This window comes from Alexandromys fortis, unplaced genomic scaffold, assembly GCF_014885135.2.
Source record: "Alexandromys fortis isolate MF-2015 unplaced genomic scaffold, M_Fortis_MF-2015_v1.1 scaffold_158, whole genome shotgun sequence".
NCBI classification, from domain to species: domain Eukaryota; kingdom Metazoa; phylum Chordata; class Mammalia; order Rodentia; family Cricetidae; genus Alexandromys; species Alexandromys fortis.
In genome coordinates, this window is record NW_026068039.1 from 3,188,967 (window position 1) to 3,211,995 (window position 23,029).

General features: G+C 46.1%; 1 protein-coding gene across 1 annotated transcript; it reads left to right on the forward strand.

Moving 5' to 3' along the window:
- The first annotated feature begins 541 nt into the window (after positions 1–541).
- On the forward strand, positions 542–20,143 carry Rpn1 (ribophorin I). Its single transcript, XM_050165424.1, has 10 exons — positions 542–837; positions 4,917–4,981; positions 6,369–6,675; positions 11,309–11,518; positions 13,409–13,601; positions 14,566–14,665; positions 15,941–16,079; positions 16,186–16,305; positions 17,837–18,082; positions 19,557–20,143. The coding sequence occupies exons 1-10, from the start codon at positions 580–582 to the stop codon at positions 19,737–19,739; spliced, it is 1,821 nt and encodes a 606-aa protein (XP_050021381.1). The 5' UTR covers positions 542–579; the 3' UTR covers positions 19,740–20,143.
- Positions 20,144–23,029: the final 2,886 nt, after the last annotated feature.

A 23,029-nucleotide genomic window follows, 5' to 3' on the forward strand; every position in this document is an offset into this window, starting at 1 on the left:
GAGGTTGGATAGTGTGAAAAGGGAACTTTTGAGGAGGAAAGGTTTACCAAAAGAGTCAATAGATGTGATTTTTCTTTCTTTGTTTGTTTTTTTTTTTAAAAAAAATGGTTTTAAGGCCCAATAATGCCAGCGGATGTTCTCATTACTATCCTGGCTTCCTTGATAGGAGGTGCTGCGCAGAGTTTCTGCACTAGTTTGAGGTTCATTGTTTTAACTCATTAACTCTTCTGTATGACTTTGGGAGATGATTGCACCAGAGGAATCAATCCTCAAGATGCCTTTGTAAAGGGGCTTGCAGCATGGAGACCCTTTCCTATCGTTCTAACACATGAGGATATGGAATTCCTTCCTTAGATGATGCCACATTAAAGTGTCATCTCGGTAGTAAAGAACAGTTCTGCGCCCCAAGAAGCAGGCCTGCGCTTTAAGATTTCAGTCAGGCGCCCCGTGGTTGCCTGGTTGCCCTGGAGACGGGGTCCTTTCTGGCGGGGCCCAGCCATCTTGTGGTGCTGTCGTCCAATCAGCGGTTGCTCCGTGGCTGGGGGCGGGGCGCTGGTCGCCGGCGCTCTGCTCGGGAACATGGAGGCGCCGGTCGGCTTGGTGTTGCTGCTGTGGCTCGGGTCCTTGGCCCCGGCGCCCGGCAGCGCCTCTTCGGAGGCTCCGCCGCTGGTCAACGAGGATGTGAAGCGCACGGTGGACCTGAGCAGCCACCTGGCCAAGGTGACGGCCGAGGTGGTCCTGGCGCACCCGGGCGGCGGCTCCACGTCTCGAGTCAGCTCGTTCGTCCTGGCCCTGGAGCCGGAACTCGAGTCGCGGCTGGCGCACCTCGGCGTGCAGGTGAGCAGAGAATGGGCCGGGCTGCAGCACACGGGCTTCCTGCGGCGGCGGGGATCCCTGCGGAGGCCGGGGCTGGCGGCCGGGAAAGTTGAGGGTTGTCTGGAAGGCTGGTGTGGAGGGGACAGCCGAGAGGTCGGGGTCCACCGCCCCTCTCGTCCGCGTGTCCACTCGGACACGTCAGCACAAGCTTCGGAGCGGCGGGCGCCGCCCACGTGGCAGCTCCGGAGCCCGAGGCGACCCCTTAGTCCCCCGGTGACCACCTTCCACACCACACCACAGCACAGGAACATCTTGGCTGTGGCCAGGTGCGGTGCTTCGGGCGCCTAGCTTTCCCCCCTGTCCCCTGGACGTACTCGTCCAGCGAAGGCCCATCAGTGAGTTAAATCGAAATTCCCGAATGCAGTTGTCTGCCTGATGTAGACTGTTCTCTCTAGCCAGCGGCATTCGGAAATACGACAGGTTTCTGGTATCTATCTGAGTTTGTCATTAATCACACCGGGTTGATGTAACGCACCTCTAAAGCTGCTGCTCAACACTTTGCTAATGTTCACACTTGAACTCCCCTGTGCTGTACAGAAAGGTGAAACCCGCCTCTCTTCCTCAGCGCACCGCCTCTGTTGGAACTCCGCAGCGTTAGCTTCCTGTGCCTTTCAGTGAGCACACTTTTACGGCTTAGCCATCGTGGACTCTGGGAGTAGAGGGACTATCCACACAGGTTGCTTTTTATTGCTGTTTCCATTAAACTGTATTCACTAAGTGATTACCGACTTTATTAGAAGGAGACTAGTAATTACAGTATCACATCCTAAGCACGCCACATTCTCCTGACTGTAATGGAGCTATAATAAAGCAGGGTACATTGTCACTGGAGTGACTCCTGGCCCCTTCGCTCTCAAGCCTTGTTCACGCTGAAGCACAGCTTTGCTCGGCTGTTTCTGGAAAGACATTCATGACTTCTTTCAACTTACAGAACCGCTCGTAAGTGTTTTGAATGTTCAGCCCAAGTTCGTGAAAGCCAGTCATGACTTCATGAGATCTCAATATATATAATCATAGCCGTCGAGGTGGAGAAGGCACTCAAGTTTGGGCCACTCCGTGTGGCTCAGTAGTCAAGAGCACAGGGCATCCAAATGTAATTCCTAGCACCTACACGATACCTCATAGCCATCTGTAACACCAGTGCCAGGGTGCACAGACATACATGGAAGCAAAAAACCCATACACATTAAAAAGAAAGGAAAAGAGAAGGTTGCATCAGGCATTTTAAGTGCTTTCTCTGTTACAGCAACTTTTTGAGGTATAGGTGTTATTACATGACTGTGGAAGCATCTGCCTTGGAGCTGTTAACCCCACAAATGAAGGTTTATAATTTGTTCCATGCCCTTTATGTTCCTGCATTATTGACTACTTGCTTTCTGGCCTTGATATGAGACTAGTTCTGATATTTCGGTTTATTCACAGTGGTGTTAATTCTGGAGGGAGGCCAGATGTATATGTGAACTGCATTATACTCCTACCTTGTGAGACACAGGGACGCCAAATGTGAGAAGGAGCACATACTGCGTTGGGAACATGGGTGAGGTTGGATGGGTTATGGGAACCCTTTTAGGAAGTGGTAGAAGGACAATACTGATTATGTGGTTTGAGCCATCACTATTATTATTATTATTTTTAGAGACAGGGTCATGTTCTATAGCCCTAAGACTAATTTAGAACTTGAATGCTGATGGCTAAAAATGACTTTGAACTTCAGATCATCTTGCTACTTTTCTCCATGTACTGGGACTACAGTTTTATAACACCATGCTCGGTTCTCTTTTACTTTTTACTAAGTCATCAATATTTTTTATGAATATCAGTAAGCTATGCATTAACAAAGAGTTCTGAGTAAGCAAAATTTTTGGATTTTCTGAAATACTAAAAACGATATTTAAGAAATTGCTTTTGGAGTTGGGAGATGGTGATGGTGGCTCAAACAATCCCAGCAGTTGGTGGGAGGGTCGGTAGTTGAAGGTCATCGTAAAGGGAGTGTGAGGCTAGCTTGGGCTCTGAGATTGACTTCCTATTGAGCGGTGTGTGATGCAATGGTAAAGCCCATGCCCATCTGTGCAGGCCGTGAGTGCAAGTCTCAGCTCAGCACAGCACATAGAAGTCTTCATAGCTGTATGCTCTCTTGGGAATTACTGCTTCAGTACTAGAATTTTTTATTTTTTCCATGAGGATAGGTTAGTCTGACCAAGGGTTAGTGGAGAGTATGTATGTTTTCCACATAGACTGCCACAGTCTGTGATTCCAGATAACAACCCAGGAAGCCTCAGCAGCCTTCTAGAGTTAACCTGGTTGCATGTCTGGTGCCGTTAAAGGATAAGAGTACAGCATGTCCCATAGCGGCCCCTAGGGCTCCTTTCCCCTAAGGCCTTTGCACTTCTGCCACTCTGTGGGATCAGAAGTTTTGGTCACAGATGGGACTTCTGTTGTTTCCTTTTATTTGTACTTAGAGTTATTTTGATATGAAAAAGAAAATGTCCAGAAGGAAGTCTTTGGAACATTTGGGAAGTAAACATGGAGATAAGGTCTTTATGTGTATTTGATGGTTTAGAAAAATGTTTATAGTAACTCTTCCGTGATGTTCAGGCTTAATCTTATGGTTTCAGATAAAAAATAAAGTTGGATTGGGATATGGCTCACCGGTAAAGGTATTTGCCTGGCCCTGACTTCAATCACCAGCACTACAAACAAAATTTCTAGGCCAGTGAGAGGGCTTGGGGTAAAGGCCCTCATGGTGCAAGTCTGATTGACGATTGGAGTGAGTCCTGAAACCCATATAAAAAGCCTGGTGCAGTGGTCCACATCTGTAATATCAGCACTGGCACCTTCAGATGGGAAACAGAGATAGAAGAATCACCTGGAAGCTTGCAGACCAGTAAGCGTGGAGTACCCACCATGGCAGAAACAGCAGGAGAGATCCTGCCTCGGTCTCCACACATGTGCACACTCCCCCTCCCTCTCCCGCTCCCTCTCCCTCTTCCTTCCCCCTCATACACACATACACATGCACACACAACACAACACACACATGAAAGAAAACTATGAAAAGTTACTTTAACGTAAATATTGTAAAGAAGTTGGCCGCCAGGCAGTGGTGGCGCACGCCTTTAATCCCAGCACTCGGGAGGCAGAGGCAGGCCAATCTCTGTGAGTTCTAGGCCAGCCTGGTCTACAAGAGCTAGTGCCAGGACAGGCTCCAAAGCTACAGAGAAACCCTGTCTCGAAAAACTAAAAAAAAAAAAAAAAAAAGAAGTTGGGGTATTAGTTTCCTTTCTATTGCTATGATATAACATCAAAACCAAAGCAGCTTTCGGAAAGAAGGATTTACTTCTTTGGCACTTCTAGTTTCAGAGGGTTAGAGCAGAGGTAGCAGGTCGCGGTAGTTGGGAGCAGCAGTGAGAATTCACATTTGATCCACAAGCAGGAGGCATAGAGCACACTGGGAATGGTTGGAGTATTTTTGAAACCTCCTAGACCACCCCCCAGTGACACACATTCTCTCAGAAGGGTTGTCTTAGTTGGGCTTTCTATTGCTGTAAAGAGACACCATGACCATGCAGCTGTTGTAAAGGAAAACATTTTATTGGGGCTCACTTAAGAGTTTCAGAGGTTTAGTCCATTATTATCATGGTGGGGCATGGAGACACGGTGCTGGAGAAGGAGCTGAGAGTTCTATGTCTTGATCTGCAGGCAACAGGAGACTGTGATACCCTGGGCACAGCTTGAGCATAAAAAGCCTCAAAGCTGGCTTCCATAGTGACACACTCCCTCCAACAAGGTGGCACCTCCTAATTGTGCCACTCCCTATGGGCCAAGCTCTCAAGCACATGAGTCTGTGGGGACCATACCTATTCAAACCTCCCCAGAGGGCAAACCTGAACCCTTCATAAATGCTAACACCAACTGGGGGCCAAGTATTTAAGCATGAGCCTTGCAGGGCATTCTCATTTAAGCCATAATTGTTAATAGTTGGCTTAAAATTTAGAACTTGAAAATATAAGAAAGAATGAACTACTCTTTTTCTGTTATAGGTAAAGGGAGAAGATGAGGAAGACAGCAACCTTGAAGTACGTGAAACCAAAATGAAGGGGAAAAGGTAAGCAGGCAGACCGAGAGGTGTTTCTAAGGTGGCTAACCAGATGTTTGGGATAGGTAGGGTAGGTAGAGACACGAGAAAATCCCCTAGTTGTCTAGCTTAGAGTTGGCTGCATGGCAGTGCTGTTAACAGAGGAGGGGATCTGCTGGGAATGGTACTGGTGTTTTGAATTGACTGGGCCATCAGCATAACTAACAAGGAAACATGAACACTGCTTACTCAGGACCAGTCATGAAAAGAAAAGCAGATCTGATACTTGAAGCCAAGAACGGGATAAAACTGTCCTAGAAGACGGAGGGCTTGAAGTGTTGTCTTAGTTGTGAACTTTTTAAAGCAATATGATGTACAGTGCTGTGAGTTCTCAATTAAGTCATCCACATTCTAATCATTGAGGGTGAATTACATGGGAACATGTTTAAAAGCCTTCAAGTTTTTACTAATGGCATACTGGGTCTAACAAAAATTCATTTTTTTGGCTTAGGAAATTAAGATTCATTAGTTTACAGGCAGTGTCTCCTTGTTCACTTGTATGCATGCTGCAGCTGGACATGCATAGGAGAGGACAGCTTGCAGTAGTGCTTCTCTCCTCGTGTGAGTCTTGGGGCTTGAACTCGGGTAGTCAGACTTGACCGCAGGCCCTTTTATCCACTGATTCATCTCTCTGCCCCAACCATTTTTTAAAGAAAATGTTTCTGTTTGTTTTTCGAGACAGGGTCACTTTAAAATTAATTAGTTGACTTTGTGGGCAGGGGACGTTTTTCTTGCATATATGTGTGCACCACTTGCATGCAGTAGCCTCGGAGGCCAGAAGAAGATGAAACTGGAGTCAGAGTAGTGAACTGCTGTGTGTTTGCTGGGAACCAAATCTGGCTCCTCTGAAAGAACAGCCAGTACTCATACTGTTGGGCCATATCTCTGGTCACCCATTTTCTTGAGTCAGTCTCACTAACTCCAGCTGATCTTAAACTCCCTAAGAGTTTAAGATCACTAAGGGTGACTTTGAATCCTTGTTCTTTCTGCCTTTATCTTTCAAGTGTTGGGATTAGAGGTCTGTCACTTGACCTGTCTCTGGTAGTTTTTATGTTTTTATTATCATAAACAAACTAGGGATGAACATCTGGACATCCATCTTTAAAGGCTTAAGTTAATATATTAAAGGCAATATCTTTCGTCTTGGATAAAGAATTTACTGTGACTTTGAAATACTAGCTGATTTCAGTATCTTTAGTTTTCTTGCTTTTTCTAGAGCTTGTTACATAGATTAGACAGGCTGAGAAGTCACAGAGATCAACTTTCCTCTGCCTCCTGAGTGCTATGAAAAAACGGTGTGTGCTACCATGCCTGGGCCAGTGTCTTTAATTCTAATTCTCTTGCTTTCTTCCTTCAGTGGGAGATTTTTCACAGTCAAGCTTCCAGTTGCTCTTGATCCTGGGTCCAAGATCTCGGTTGTTGTGGAAACTGTCTACACCCATGTGCTTCATCCATATCCGACTCAGATAACTCAGTCAGAGAAACAGTTTGTGGTATTTGAGGGCAACCATTATTTCTATTCTCCCTATCCAACAAAGACCCAAACCATGAGAGTGAAACTTGCCTCCCGAAATGTGGAAAGCTACACCAAGTTGGGGAACCCCACACGAACTGAAGACGTCTTGGATTATGGACCTTTCAAAGACATCCCTGCCTACAGTCAGGTAGGTTTCAGAGACCATCACTGCCAGGCTTGGATGGTATGTGCCGGGTGGCATTCAGAAAATGTTCGGAACCTATCTTGAAGTAACTCTTAGTCTCATTAACGTCCTCCTGAGAGCTGAGTTCAGAGACTGGAAAGTGGGCATCATGGGAGAAGGCAATGAGGGCAGGGTCGTGATGGACAAGGAGAGAAACTGGGGTGACTGTGGTAGTAAGCAGACCAGAGGCTAAGGGCCTTGGAATTGGTACTTTGGGAGAGAAAGCAATTAATTCATGATAAAAATTTTGTTATGGGGCAAGGTCCCAGACTCAGGAGAATATCTTGAGTTTGAGGCTAGCCTTGTCTACATAGAATTCCAGGTTAGCCAGGGATACACAGTGAGACCCTGTGTCAAAAAAGAAAACAACAATTGACTGGGCAGTTAAAAGCACTGACTGCTCTTCCAGAGGACCTGACCTTCTTCCAGACCATGTGGTGGCTCCCAGCTGTCTATAACTAGTCTTGTGGGATCTAATGCCCTTTTCTTGCCAAGTTGAGGATTGTACTCAGAACTTCACACGTAATAGGTAAGATTCCTACTGAGCTCCAGCACTGGCTCCCTGGAATTCATTCTAGTCTTGCTTTTTTGTAGCACAGGCTATTGCTTCAGCCTCTGGAGCACTGGGAGTATAGGTGTGCAGTGCCATGCTTGACTAGAGATAATGCTGTTAGTGTAGAGATTATGTTATATAGAATATTGCCTAATTCTTATGCTTAGTAACTGCATTGTACACTTTTTTTGGTAGCCATTTCTCTGATTTTTGCCTTGGATTATTTGCCAGCTTGTTATAGATGAATGGCTAGGCTTTTGTTTTCTTTTGCCTTCTTACTACTTACGACCATAATGTACATTTCTCTGCATGTTTCTCAGCAATAGATTTTGGGGGAGGGGCAGACAGGGTCTCATGTAGCCTAGGGAACTGGCTGTGTAGCTGAGGATGACTCAAATTCCTGATTCTGCCTTTACTTTCCAAGTCCTGGGATACAGGTGTGCACCTCTGTGCCTGGGTCAGAAGTAGTACATGTATGATATTTTTAAGATTTGTTTGTTTGTTTTAGCCTGGCAGTGGTGGCACACGCCTTTAATCTCAGCACTTTGGGAGGCAGAGGCAGGTGGATTTCTGAGTTTGAGGCTAGCCTGGTTTACAGAGTGGTGAGTTTTAGGATAGCCAGGGCTACACAGAGAAACCCTGTCTTGAATGATCAAAAAAAGAAAAAAATAATTTTTTAAAAACATTGTATATTGGGGGACGGGTATGTGCACATACATGCAGATGACCCCGGAGGCTAAAGGAGTCAGATCCCTGCAGTTAGAGTTACGGGTGGTTATGAACTGCCGACCACTGGAAGGAGGGCTCTTTAACTGTTGGCCTCTCTTTAGCTCTGGAAATATATTCTCTAAAGTAAAAAAATTGCATATCAAAACATGAAATTTAAAAAAAATATTTTTTGACACTGTGCCTTGGCTGCCCTTGAAAATTGTGGCAGTCCTGCCTCAGTCTCCCTCAACAGATGGTTTTGCAGTTGTAAGCAGCCATTCCCCAGCTCAACAAACATTTTTTTTCTTTTTGGTTTTTTTAAGGCAGGGCTTCTCAGTAGCTATGGAGCCAATTCTGGAACTCGCTCTTTAGACTAGTCTGGTCTCAAACTCCCAGAAATCTGCCTGCCTCTGCCTCCCGAGTGCTGAGATTGAAGGTATATGCCATGACCACCTGATTCAAAGAGATGGCTCAGTGGTTGGGAGCGTTGCCTGCTCTTCCAAGGGTCCTGAGTTCAGTTCCCGGCAGCCACATGGTGGCTCACAGCCATCTGGGATGAGGTCTGGTGCCCTCTTCTGGCCTGCGGACATACACACAGACAGAATGTTGTGTGCATAGTAAATAAATAAATATTAAAAAAAAAAAAAGCTAGAAATGATGGCAGTTGCTTGTAAAACCAACACTCAGGAGGCAGAGATACCAGGATTGTTTGAGGCCAGCCAGGCTTCATATTCTTTGTTTCAAAACAGAACAAACACCATGAGCATTTTAAGAATGAAAATAAGTTCTTGTGTGTCTGTATGTGTGTGTATTTGAGTCTGAGTCTGCCCACAAGTGTGTGCATTTGGAGTTGAATCCAGGGTCTTAGGCATGCTAAGGATGTGCTCTGTCAGTGAGCTGTACCTATGATTCCTGCAGCATGAAGCTGCCATCCTTATAGTATTGGCACTGTGGTGTGGGATTCCCCTCTGTCTGCTGTGAATATCATTGGTTAATAAAGAAGCTGGTTTGGGCCTATTACAGTGCAGAAAAGGGCAAGGCGGGAATTCCAAGCTGATAGAGAAGAGAGTAGGCAGAGTCAGGGAGAAGCCATGTAGCTGCTACAGGAGACAGATGCTAGACACCAGACAGAGCCTTACCGGTAGGCCCTAACCACATGGCGACACACAGATTAATAGAAATGGGTTAATTTAAGATACAAAAAACTAGGCAATAAGAAGCGTGAGCTAATAGGCCAAACAGTTTTGTAATAATACAGTTTCTGTGTGATTATTTCAGTGTGGGCAGCCAGGAGCAAATGAGCAACCTCTGCCAACAGCACTGCTTAGTGTTCAGTAGGAGTCTGAATTGAATCTTAAAGGATGTGGTTAGAGAGTGAGAGAATAAGAGAATTTATAAAATTATAAAATGTGTTTGCTTATCTTACTGGACTTTGGAAAGAAGGGTATTTTCCTAACATTCTAGTTTTATATTGCCTTTCTGAATTATGGGCAAGTTCATCAAAGGGCATTACTCAGTGACCAGAGAGACCCCAAACCTACTCCCCATTGAATCTAGGACCTTTGTGTGCTGGGTAAGCACCCTGGCACTAACCCATATATAGTCTCAACCCCAGATAGTTTTTTAAAATTTTAGTGTGTGTATGTATGTGTGAGTATATGTGAGATGTGTTGGTGTGAGTGCCACAGCACATGTCTGGAGGCTGGAGGACAGCTTTTGGTAATCATTTCTCTTCTATTATTATATGGGTCCCAAGTGTAACAGCAAGTGCCCTTACTTGCTAAACCACCTTGCTGTTCCTACCTGAGATTAAAATAAAGCTAACCTCTGGGGGAATTGGCAGACAACTTGAAGAATTATGCAGACACTTGGACTCAGAATTTCCACTTGCTGAAGATCTAGTATTGTTGCTTATGTTTGTCAACTAGAGCAAAGGTTGTGGAGACTGGGATGTAATGGCATAAACGAATGCAGACAGATTGTAAAAATATATACAGCTTTAATGGAGAAATAGACTTACAGAACCACCGATCGCGGAGACCAGGAAAGCAGAAGCAGCGTCTGGGAGCTCGCTCTCCAAATTTATAGGCAAAAATTAGCCCGAGGTGAACACGCCCCCTAAGGGGCGGGACTTATCCCTACACTGGGACTTACACCCTGTTTGTTTTTTAGGTTTTTTGAAACGGTTTCTCTGACTGTCCTGGAATTCCCTCTGTAGACCAGACTGGCCTCAAATTCAGAAATCTGCCTTCCTCTATCTCCAAGTGCTGGGATTAAAAGTGTGGCATCACACCTGGTCTTATATGGTTGGGCTTTCTTGAGGGACTTTTTTGGACTCCCAGCCACGAAATAATGACACAGAGACTTACTGTTAATTATGAAAGCCTACAGTTTAGGCTTGTTCCCAACTAGCTCTTATAACTTTATCTGTTTCTGTTAATCTACGTTTTGCCACATGGCTTTTTGTATCTCCTCCATTCTGTACATCTGACTTTCTCCATGTCTCTCTGGCATCTCCCATGCACCTATATTCATTCCGAGTTCCTCTCTCTCCCTGGAAGTCCTGCCTATTCTCTCCTGCCTAGCTATTGGCCATTCAGCTCTTTATTAAATCAACCATGTTCCTTAGGCAGGTAAGGCAAAACATAGACCCATCTTCCTGCAGTATAAGCATCTTCCTGCTGCAGCCTTTATTTTATTTTATTTTATTTTATTTTATTTTATTTTATTTTATATTTTATTTTTTTAAAGACAGGGTCTCTGTTTCCCAGGCTGGCCTTGGAACTCATGGTGATTCTCCTGCCTCTGCTTGTTGAGTATTGGGATTATGGGCATAAATGACCACTTTTTGAAGTTTTAGAGCAAGTTTCTTTCTCAAAAACAAAACAAAGAAACCTTCTGTAGTTAAGGCCTGGAGAGATGGCTTAGTGGTTAAGACCACACGCTACTGTTGCAGAGGACCTGAGTTCATGTCCTAGCACCTATATCTGGTTGCTTTAGGAGATCTAACACCTTCTTGGCCTTAAAACCACTCCATATATATTGGTGCTTAGTAACCATTCTGTGGCTGATGCATAGGCCCTCTGTAGTTATTTTTTTAAAAGATTTATTATGTATATGATGTTCTGTCTGCATGTATGCCTACAGGCCAGAAAAGGGCACCAGATGTCATTACACGTGGTTTTGAACCACAATGTGGTTGGTGGGAATTGAACTCAGAACTTCTGGAAGAGCAGTCGGTGCTCTTAACTCTCTCCAGCCCTAGTTAATTTCTTTTAAAATAATGTTGAATCTCTGTTGCCAAGGCTATGAACTGTTTGTTTACTTCCCTTCTAGGATACTTTTAAAGTACACTATGAAAACAACAGCCCTTTCTTGACCATCACCAGTATGACCCGGGTCATTGAGGTTTCTCACTGGGGTAATATTGCTGTGGAAGAGAATGTGGACTTGAAGCACACAGGCGCAGTGCTGAAGGGGCCTTTCTCCCGCTATGATTACCAGAGACAGCCTGACAGTGGCATTTCCTCCATCCGTTCTTTTAAGGTATGAGTGGCCAATTTGGACCTTGTGGGAATTGTATCTTTATCAGTCCTTTTTCTTGCTTTTCAGTTTTGGGGGATTAACTAATGGTGTTGTTGAGTATCAGTGTTAATCAGAAATTTTGAGGATTAACTATGGTGATGTTAGTATCAGTGTTAATCAGAAGGTTTGGGGGATTAATTGTTGCAGTTCATAATAAAATAGTCCCACACTAGCCCAGAATGGAGTATAATAAAGGTTTATTTAATAGGGGCTGAACTCACAGAAAGGGTAGTGATCTGCAGTCCTCTATGTTCGCTGGGAACTGGAACCAAATTCAGCAGCCAAGAAGCCCGTGCATGCTTTGCATCTGCATTTATAGTGCATGACACTACACCCAGAGTAGGGCAGTATCTTAAAGGCTTTTGGCTAAAGGAGTTCCCACAGCAAACTAATGGCGATATTGCGTATCAGTGTTATCAGAAGGATCTTTAAGGAGAATGTTCTTGTGTTTATGTGAATAGCATCCTGTATTATATAAATACTGCTTTTTCTTCTCTCTGTGCAGCGTGGGTTAGTCTGGAATGACCTGTGTAACTTAGACTAGCCGTGAACTCAAAATACCTCCTGCCTTGGCTCCTAAGTATTGGGATTATAGACATGTGCCACTGTGCCTGCTTGGCCTTAGAGCAGTGGTTCTGAGCCTTCCTAACGCTGCCACCCTTTAACACGGTTCCTCATGTTGTGGTGACCCCAATCATAACATTATTTTTGTTACTACTTCATAACTTTAAGTTTGGTACTGTTATGAATAGAAATATGAATATCTGTCTTTTTTGATGTTCTTAGGTACCCTCAAGTGGGTTGTTGGGGTTATGACCCACGGTTGAGAACCACTGCCCTAGACTATGGTTGTTTTGTTTTTTTAGAAAATTTGAATAAAGATAATCCTATTCATAGTACCACCACCACCTAAACATTCCCTTGTTTTACAGATTTATTTTATGTGTGTGTGTGTGTGTGTGTGTGTGTTGTGAGTGTATGAGCATCTACCTGAAGAGACTAGAAAAGTGTTAGCTATCTTGGAACTGGAGTTACGGGCATTTGTGAACTGCCTGACTTGGATACTGGGATCCATGCTATGGTCCTCATGACTGAGGAGCAAGTTCTTTTAACTGCGTGGCCTTCTTTCCACCCCTGCTGCTTGCTTTTTAAGATTGGATCTGGTGTAACTTGAAGATGGCCTTGAGCTCCTTGGTGCTTCCTTTTAAGTGCAAGGGTATACTACTATGTCTTAGGCGATTTTTGTTTTTATGAAGCAGAATTGAGGTTTATTAAGACTCTTAAGGTTACATTTAATAAGAACTTGTGTGCTTGTGTGTGATGTGTATGTAGTACAGCTTTTAAATATGAGGGTAAGAGAATGAAACAACCTCTCAGATGGGAAGACGACTGAGAAGTATGAGTATGGGCTTCCTTCAGCATCATCGTAAACTATTAAAAAATGAAGAGATTGAATGTGCCTTTGTCTAGGTGACCTCTTAGAAATATTTACATATATTTACATATTACAGAAATGCTCACTCCCTGTGTGAACAGTGAGTGTTGCATTCTCCCTCATCAGTACATTTGGAAGATGTGTAAGCTCATTGGGTGGAAAACTGTAAACTAGCAATTTGATACAATTCCTTATCTTCAATTTCCTTCTTCTAACTTTAGTGTGCACAAGGGTCTTTGCAAATATTTTATTTTGTTGAGAAGATTTTATCATTCATTGAAATAGATATGATGTCTAGATCTTCTGAAACCTTGGGAAAAGTGACTGTCTGGGGTCTGGTGTTGGCTTTATGCTTACTGGGTCATATTTCTGCGAAGGTTCCTGAAGTTTCTAGAAGGCATTCTGCTTTCTTGCAGACCATCCTTCCTGCTGCCGCCCAGGATGTATATTACCGCGACGAGATTGGTAATGTTTCCACCAGCCACCTCCTTATTTTGGATGACTCTGTGGAAATGGAAATCCGGCCTCGATTTCCTCTCTTTGGTGGGTGGAAGACACACTACATTGTTGGCTACAACCTCCCAAGCTATGAATACCTCTATAACCTGGGTGAGTGTTGAACACAGTAAGAAAAGAATTGCAAAGGACCAGCTTTTTCTTTTAAATTCTTGTGTTTGTTTAAGAAAAAAAATTAAATCACCAATGCTTATATGTAAGGAGAGTATTCTCTTATTATTCTTAGGAATGCCGAGATACCTACCTATCCTTTTGTGGGTTGGTGTAAATTACTCTTGTAAATGTAATGCCTACATACAGTATCAGTTGAGACTCTGCAGAAGGTTATCTATTATGTTTTTCTCTCCTTGGTCCCATCAGTTGCCCTGTAGCACCTCCTCCTCCTCTCTCCTTCACAGACACTGCTGACCTGCAAGTCTTTTAGCTATTGATGTATTGTGAGAACTTTTTCCCTGGGATGGGGAGGACTAGCCATATCTATTGCTCTGCCTACCCTGTAAGGTCCCAGTGGGAAATCAAAGTTAGATTCCATCGAAGTTTTCCTTGGGGAACCAGTGTTCATTAGACTTACAGAGTTAGGTGAGAACCTACTGGCAGGGGTGTGGTGATCCTAAAGCAGTCACGCTGGAAAGTTAGCATGAGAGAGCCCCCTTCCTCCAGTCTTCCCCAGCAATAACTATTCCACCCCCTCCCCGAGAGGCCTTGAGGCCGACCCGTGCACAGGACATAATTTTGTACGAATGTCTGAGAGTCATGGCTAGATGATCAGGTGAGGGTCTGCAGGTAAGCACAGTGAGCTGAAGAGGATGCTGTGCTGGCTGTGCTCTAAGTGTCCGGGGATTTCAACATTGTTTATAGTTGTTCTGTCTTTCTGTGGCAATGGGAGAAGAGCCAAAAAGCCAGCTCTGTCACCTCTGGCTCTCAAACCACCAGCTCTTGCCTGTGAACTCTTGATAACATCTCTCCCTTTGTGTAAGAGGATAAAGTTCATGTCTTGACATTTCCTCTCCGCCATCTTTCTCTGCTCACACCATTGCCTGTACTTGCTGGTCCTCAGGTGATCAGTATGCACTGAAGATGCGGTTTGTGGACCACGTGTTTGATGAGCAAGTGATAGATTCTCTGACAGTGAAGATCATCTTGCCTGAGGGAGCCAAGTAAGAGACTGTTCCTTTCCTCTGCACCCCATTTCTCTGATAGTGCATGGTGTCTGACGAGGGACCTGTGTTCCGGGTATAGTGTAGGTACTCATTAGATAGCTTTGACAGAAGCCTTTCTGTGGAACCTTTGACTAAAGCTAGGAAAGGGAAGTTCCATTCAAAGGAGGCCACGTGGTTTAGTTAGGAAGCTTTCCAAAAGCACAGTGTCTCCATATGCCTGGAGCAGAAGTCAGAGCCGGCCCAGTAGACCAGAGTAATGGCCTGAATCTAATGCCAGGGAGGAATGTGGAGGGCATTGCAGAGGTACACACCTGTAATCACAGGACTTGGAGCCTAGAGGCTCTTGAGTTGGAGCCCAGCCTGGGCTACATTCCAGGCCAACCTGGGCTAAATGTAGAAAGTACCTGTTTAATAAAAAAGGTTGGTAGACTTTGCTCCCAGCGAGTGACTGAGTGGAACGGCTGTTGGTGCCATTTCCTAGGCCTGTCTCAGTGTCTTTGGTAACAGACGGCAATCATTTTTGCTTAGTTTGAGCAACTTGCGAAAGAGATGTTGATCAAATGAGAGTTTAACTTAAAGAGCCAGGTGTTGGAAAGGAAGGTGCAGAGGCAAGGACTGGAGCCATGTAACTCACTGGGAGGCCCTGGGTTCAAGCTCAGTACTGCTGTTGTGTGTGCAGAGAACCACTGGCTGGGGTGTCTGGAGGACATTGGTGGGAGCAGATGGGCTACAGGGCTCCTGTCCTTGGTGAGAGCTGCTTATAGCTTTATGTTACTTACCTGGTTTCTTGTCACAGTGTTTGAATGGTCTCTGTTGGTTCATATATCTACTCCAGTGACCAGGATGACATGTGCTTTGACTGGTCCATGGAGGAGGGGTTGTTCCTTCAGGCCAGACTACTGTGTTACTATTTCTCTAGGGACTGTAGGCCTGACCTACAGAAAGTGATACACATGCCCTAGTCCTAACAGAGACTATGATTCGAGGGGGGGGGGGGGGGGGAACATTTGAAAAAGCACCCTCCCAAGGCAACTCTCTAGGTCCCTAGGAGACTCTGGGTGGGCTGTGCTGGGCAGCTGTGCTCACTCTGCGAACCCATCCTTGTGAGTGCTGGGGGAGACTGTCTCGTCTTCAGTTTCCTGATAGTGAGTTAGCAGTTGGGAGGGGAGATGCCTCTGGTGGGCAGGATAGCATAGTGTTAACTTGGCCTCCTTGACTCTTAGTCTTAGAATTCTGCAGCTCCACACCCTCACCTATGTCTGTGCTTTCCAGGAACATCCAGGTAGACAGTCCCTACGACATTAGCCGTGCCGCGGATGAGCTGCACTACACCTACCTAGACACATTCGGCCGCCCGGTGATTGTTGCCTACAAGAAAAATCTGGTTGAGCAGCACATTCAAGACATTGTGGTGAGTGACGGTGCTTGCTGTTCGTTGTTGGTACTGCTGAAAGCAGTGGTGTTAGGCTATGGATCTGAGTTGGTCTTCCCTGACACCCTTTTCCTGGCTCCTCCAGGTGCACTACACCTTCAACAAGGTGCTCATGCTGCAGGAGCCTCTGCTGGTCGTGGCTGCCTTCTACATTTTGTTCTTCACCGTCATCGTCTACGTCCGTCTGGACTTTTCCATCACCAAGGTACTCTGCTCTCTTCCTAGCTGTCAGACAGTCCATAGGACCTTGTGGGTGGCCGTAATCCCCTACATTTTTCTGGCCTCTGCTAATTCTCCCTAGAGAGATTTCTTCCCCCTGTGGTGCTAGTGTGGAACCCAGAGCATCAGGCGTGCCAGGCGGCCACTGACTGCTCCATAGCCTTCTGCTTGTGTCTGAGAATGTGATCAGAAGCACACCATGTTAAGTCCCTGCTTTCTCCTTTGTTTTGGTTGTGGAAACAACCTGGACACTAGGTGAGGTAGGAGAATCATTGAATGGCAATTCTGCCTTGTCCTCCCTTTTTTGCCATAAAGGAAATTAATTTCATCTGTTGCTACTAGACATTTTGTGGTTCTAAAAAAAAAAAATAAGGTAGATAATTTTTTATTCTTCTCTCATATAATGTACCCCCCCCCCATCATCCACTTCTCCCTTCCGAAAAGAGCAGCCTTTCCAGGGATATGATCCAAACATGGCATAACAAGATGCAATGGGACTAGGCACAAACCCTCATTAAAGCTGGGTGAGGCAGCCAGTAGGAAGAAGAGGGTCCCAAGAGCAGGTGAAAGAGTCAGAGACAACCCCACTCCCATAAGAACACCAAGCTAACAACCATAACATGTGCAGAGGACCTAGTGCAGACCCATGCAGGCTCTGTGATTGCCACTTCAGTCTCTCGGAGCCCGTATGAGCTCTGCTAAGTTGATTCTGTGGGCCATGTTTCCCTGGTATCTTTGACCCCTCTTTTTCCTAAAATTCTTCCCCCTTCCTCAATGTTTCCCAGAGCTCCAAAGGAGAGGGACCCGACGGAGATCTCTAATTTGGCCTCTCTCTCCACCTAATGTTTGGCTGAGGGTCTAGGCAGATATTTTTTATTGTCTTCTTACTCTATAGGGACTGAATATATTTTTGTACTTAGCATTTTCCATCTGTCGGGCATGTTCTGGAATCCTCTATCAGTTCACAGAGCTTTATCACTTGCGCGTCTGCAGATAGACACTTGAGTGATCAGTCGTTGCTTACTGTGCCTACATCTACCTCATGTAACGTCCTAAGGATTTATTAGGTAAAGATAACTTGTGTCCACCGGACCTAAGCCAGCCTCTGAGTTGTGGGGCAGGCCTTGCCAGTGGATACACAGTGAGAGGATCTGGAGAGGGATGGTAAATGGAGAAAGAGTTCACCTTCTTTCCTGAAGTTCCTGAAACCCTATGGTGGTCTCCCCGAAGTCTTTGACGGCTAGAGATGAGCTCTTGCTGTGCCAGTTTCATGGCACATTCTACCATTACTGTCCTGATCAAGGCTGTGAGCCTGTGGAACTGTAAAGTAGTGTTTGCTTCATCTTGATATCTCCTCCAGCCTTTGTAGTAGAGCCTGGTCCTCTAAGTGTCAGAAGGGTTTGACTCCGGCTTCCTAAGGTGTCCACTATTGGCTAGTGGCAGTAGGCATCTATGGCAGATAAGTTGGAGTAAGCACCAGCCTATCTGCTGACAGATGTGGTCTCTCTGCCCTCCAGGATCCAGCCGCAGAAGCCAGGATGAAGGTGGCTTGTATCACAGAGCAGGTATTGACCCTGGTCAACAAGAGGTTAGGCCTCTACCGTCACTTTGACGAGACCATCAATAAGTACAAGCAGTCCCGGGATGTCTCTACCCTCAATAGTGGCAAGAAGAGCCTGGAGACAGAGCACAAGGCTGTGACCAGTGAGATTGCTGTGCTGCAGTCCAGGCTGAAGACGGAAGGCTCTGACCTGTGTGACAGAGTAAGTATTAGTGTTGTGAGCCACTTGTCTGCGGCCCTTCATGCCCCCTTCAGGGACTATTTCTGCTTGTTGGAAGCAGCACCCATCCTGCCCTTTGGGCTGGGCTCGGCTCCAGGTGCCCCCAGATACTCACATGTGCAGGACCATGGGCTCTTCAAGTGGTGTCAGTGCTTGTGGTGGGATACGAAACTTTGTGGCATCTGTAGGTTGGCTTTGGAGAAGTTCTGCAGCTTCTCCAGCTCTGTGTCCCTGTGCCTGGCAGTGAGGGTAGTGTCCTCCCTCCAGATGCCAGTCTTCAGCTCCAGATGCCATGCCTGTAATCCTAGCACTCTGGAAGTGTGTGTATATGTGTAGGGGCATGCATCTTCAGATGAAGTCCAGACAGGCTACACAATGGGATCGAGGCAAATCCTGCCCAGAGGGTAAAATTTTGAAAGGGGGGATGAGGGGAGGCACCCAGACCTAAATCACTGGCTCTGACCCAGACTTTCTAAACTTGGTCAGATTATCCAATTTCTGTGTCTGTGTGTCCTTATGGGTAATGGGAAGTCAGTAGTCTTTCCAGTACCTGAAAGCGGTTTGTGTCAGTGTTTAGAGCCCCGACAGTCATGTACTGTGCGAGCCAGCTATTATCTATAAGGGAAGTATTACCTCCTTTAGAAAGTGCCCCTCAGAGTTCTTAGGCTTCGTTAGCGGCTCTACCCTCACTTCTGTCTCTTACTAACCCTAGTTCCTTTGTAGCACCCACCATGAAACAGTTCTTTATGTGCTTACATGAGTTCTGTGTGTCAACTAATGTCTGGTCCCAGTAGAGAAAGGGCACACTTAGGAAGCCTGTGTTGTGTGCACTCATCTTGCTGGGGTGTGGGCAGAGTTTTCATTGGGACTGCAATCAGCTCTGTTCCCAGCCGTTTTCCAATAACCTCTCAGAGACTTAATATTAATTATAAATGCTCAGTCCGATAGTTCAAGGCTTATTGCTAACTAGCTCTTACAACTTAAATTAACCCATTTGTGTTAATTTCTGCCATGAAGTGTTACCTCTTTCATCTTGCACCTCCTGTTTCTTCTCCATGTGTGGTGACTTCTGACTCCGCCGCCTTGTCAGTGTCCTTGTCTGGGTCTCTCATACAACCTTATTCTGTCCAGCTTCTTTACTAAACCAGTCACAGCAGCATATATTCACATAGAGGAAAGGAATATTCCAAACTGGGGTCCCATGGTTTTTACCAGGTGTCAGGGTAGAAAGCAGCTTGTTTGTCAGAGCTGACAAGAACATGACCTGTAGGTGGTGAAGCTACCGTTTGGAGCCAGGCTTGTTTTCTTGGTGCCACCCTCTACCATGGGCACTGCTTTTTGCTGAATTTTGACTGTTCATGTGGGGCTCTGGATCTGTGGGCCTGGGAAGCCATGGGGCTCGTTGAGTAGGGTGAGAGGGTAGTTCTCAAACCCTTCCCTGCTCTGTCTCTGCCAGGTGAGCGAGATGCAGAAGTTGGATGCACAGGTCAAGGAGCTGGTGCTGAAGTCGGCAGTGGAGGCAGAGAGGCTGGTGGCTGGCAAGCTAAAGAAGGATACATACCTCGAGAATGAAAAGCTCAGCTCGGGAAAACGCCAGGAGCTGGTCACCAAGATTGATCACATCCTGGATGCTCTGTAGCTCGTGTCTCCAGGGCAGGCCCAGGTTGCCTACAGCTCAGCTGCAGTGCATAGGTAGAGGGAGGAGGCTGTGGTTAACAAAAGACCTCAAGAAGGAAAAGCCAAGGCCCTACCCACAGAGGTCTGAGAAACTTGTCCCTTATTTCTGAATGGGTCCCTTTTTTAAAAAAACAAAACAAAATCCTAAATAAAAATCCTGTATAAAAACCAAATATGGTTGTGTTTTGAACAAAGGCATTTTCAATAGTTGATTTAGTTTGTTCTGATGCCTGGGGTATTTTTCCATCTGTAAGTCCTGTTTTATGCCTTTCTAATTCCTAACGTTTGGTTCTTTTGTTAGTGTATGCATGTTTTTTTAAAGAGTGTGTATGACCAAATGAAAATAAAGGAGGGGCTGTGAACATGTGCTGTTGCTTAAATCTTGCGTCTAATTGTGGCGTTTGGGGATAATACTTTATTTTTTTGATTTTTTGAGACAGGGTTTCTCTATATAACAGCCCTGGTTGTCCTGGATCTCACTTTTTAGAACAGGCTGGTCAGAAGATAATACTTTTATCACTGGATTTTCTCAGAGTTCACAAGCCAAGTGTCAGAACATTGATGTTTCCTAATACAAGCCAAGAGAGACATCCCGGAGAGTCACAAAGCAGTGGTGTAGTAAGCCTTTTGTGTTCCTTAAGTCTGTGTCACACAGTCTGAGCATTGAAAAAGGGTGGTGAGCAGAGCAGAGGTGGTTCATGGAAGGGTGACAAGCAGACACCCCACAAATTCATGATCTCAGATTGACCACACTCTGAGGAGGACAGAGGCCTGGAGAACACTGTAGTCTGGGTGTGTGTAGGAGGTGGGCATCCAGAACAAGATAGTCAGTGGGTCTGTCAAGGCTTTGGCTTTACCCCAGCATTGGTATTTGGTCACGAGAGAGACCAGAGTTTGGTATGAGAAAGCCAAGAGCATATTGTAGTCATAGATGGGGCAGAGTGGATTCTGGTGCTTTGAAGTGTGCTGGGGTATAGTCCCATCTCCACCTAGCCCTGTCAGATAACTCAGAGGTCAGGATGCTGTTTGTTACTGAGTCAGGCTCTCGTGTCTCTCATGTCATAGGCCACTGTTGTAATGTGACCCCCGGGGCTGGCAGACAGATGGTAGCCTATTGACAAGCTCACCTCTATGCTAACAGGTGTGCATACAGGAGTAGGCTGGTTACTGGGTGGGTGGTTATATATTTCTTAAGTGGTGGACTGAGTTACCATTTGTCTAGCCCAGAGCTGGTTGGGGAAATGGGATAGTTGTGGTAGGTGGGAGTGCCTATGAAGAACATAGAAGAAACTAGCCAGGTGGTGGTGGTACTCATCTTTAATCCCAGCACTCGGGAGGCAGAGGCAGATGGGTCTCTGAGTTTGAGGACAGCCTGGTCTACAGAGTGAGTTACAGGACAGCCAAGGCTACACAGAGGAAACCCTGTCTTGAAAACAGCACACACAAAAGACCTAGGGCCTGTGTGGCAGTATATGTCTCTAGTGCCTGCTGTGTAGAATTATGAGGCACGAGGATCATTTGTTTTGTTTGAGACAGGGTCTCTCTGTGTACCTCTGGCTCTGGCTGTCTTAGAACTAATTCTGTAGACCAGGCTGACCCAGGAAGATCACTTGAGCAAAGAAATTTGAGATCTATTGGAGCAATGTGGTGAGGCCATCTTTTTTTTTTTTAATTAAAGCAGTTATTGAATCAGTATTTTATTTTTAGTATCTACAAGCCAATAGTGAGCTCACTTCATTGAAGAATGAACACAATGTACAAAAAAAGTATGTTTATATTACAAAAGTATATCCATCTTCTGGTGCCGGGCAAAAGTCATTGAGACAAAATCAAGACAAACTATCTTAACACCAATAAAGAGATTCCCAAGATAGTATTAGCCTCCTGAGATGGTGGAGGGAAGAGAGACCAGGGAATGAAGGCAAGTGACAGGCGAGAGCTAGCAACCAGTGAGCACCGCATCCAGCAAGATGGGAGGCCTGCGAGGTCAGCCATTTGCTTTGAGTTGGGTACAAAGATCAGCTGTATCAAGTGCTGGGTGCGGTGACCCGTGCAGGACCGTAATTTACAAATTTGGGAGGTGGGGATGGTGCATCAAGCCTGGGCTACATATGAGATCCAGTGTCCCAAACAACAAAAAGGGAGGGAACAGGTGTGGTATATTTAAGATGAGAGGTCAAATCCAGTCCTGCCTCTCTGGACTTGAACAAGGCTCTCTTTAAGATGGAACAACCTGTTCGTAGGTTGACAGTGACTTAAGGCACTGGAGCTGATTTTCTCGGGTGCTGGGACTCAAGCCGAAGCTTGCTCTGGGAATTGCCTGTTGCACAGCGCCAGCCCTGCTGGATGAAGAAGTCCAGGCCTCTGCCTTTTTTTAGTGTTTGGAACCTTCAGGAAACAAGCCTCGCCAGATCTCGGTTTTTTGAACGTGCTCCAGTCGCCCCCTAGTGGACCCGAGGCGGAAAGGGCCACGTTTGCGCACTGGCATCACTAGGGAGCTAGGGAGAGGCAGGCCCCAAGACTGGAATGCGCAAGCGCAGTTGCTGGCCAGAGGCGAACAACCCCCGCGCATGCGTGCACCGCTCCTGAATTAAAGGCCTGGTTATGTCCAGCCTTGCCTAAAGCCACCTGGTCAAGGGGTCATTTATGCGATCATGCTCCAGTATTACTTACTGCACCTGGTTTTACGTAGCCCTGCTTCAGGAAGCCAAAGGGCGAAGGTCGTGGATTTGCAGGTGGCCCAGCGGTGCCCCCCCCCCCCAATCTCTGGGCTGGCGCAGCATGTGCAACTAGTTCTCTCTTGTCTCCATCTTCCTTGCTGCCCTGGAGCCAAGAACCTCCGGTCATCACATCTCCGTGTCTACCTGCACCTTGGTTCCCTAGTAGCAAGGAAAGCCTCAGTTTCTCTCTTACAAATCCGAGAGGAGGAGAGGCCTGGCTCCACTTTTCACCAGATTTGGGGCCCTGGGCGATGCACAGCCTCACTTCAGGTCCAGGCATGGCAGGTGGCCCAGAAACCAGGCCACCACCTCAGGCCACGTGTCCCCAGGCCACATGGCCGGTGGGTCCAGCCCTGGGCAAGCCTGTCTTGGCTCAGAGCACAGCAGAGGTCTGCGGGTTCTGAGCTGCCTCCATTTGTCTTGGAGGTTGACGTGGAGAAAACCCCGAAGGCGCAGTCGTCCTCACAGTTTCACCACAAGTATCCTGACCGGGTGTCTGGTGCCGAGCTGATAGTGCAGGCCCTGGCCGCAG

What these genes read in the sequence shown, in the direction of transcription:
- Rpn1 (XM_050165424.1), top strand. Translation starts at nt 580, where the DNA reads ATGGAGGCGCCGGTCGGCTTGGTGTTGCTGCTGTGGCTCGGGTCCTTG. An exon ending in CCTCCATCCGTTCTTTTAAG is followed by an intron (nt 11,519 to 13,408) that starts GTATGAGTGGCC and finishes GCTTTCTTGCAG; the next exon opens with ACCATCCTTCCTGCTGCCGC. An exon ending in ATCTTGCCTGAGGGAGCCAA is followed by an intron (nt 14,666 to 15,940) that starts GTAAGAGACTGT and finishes TGTGCTTTCCAG; the next exon opens with GAACATCCAGGTAGACAGTC.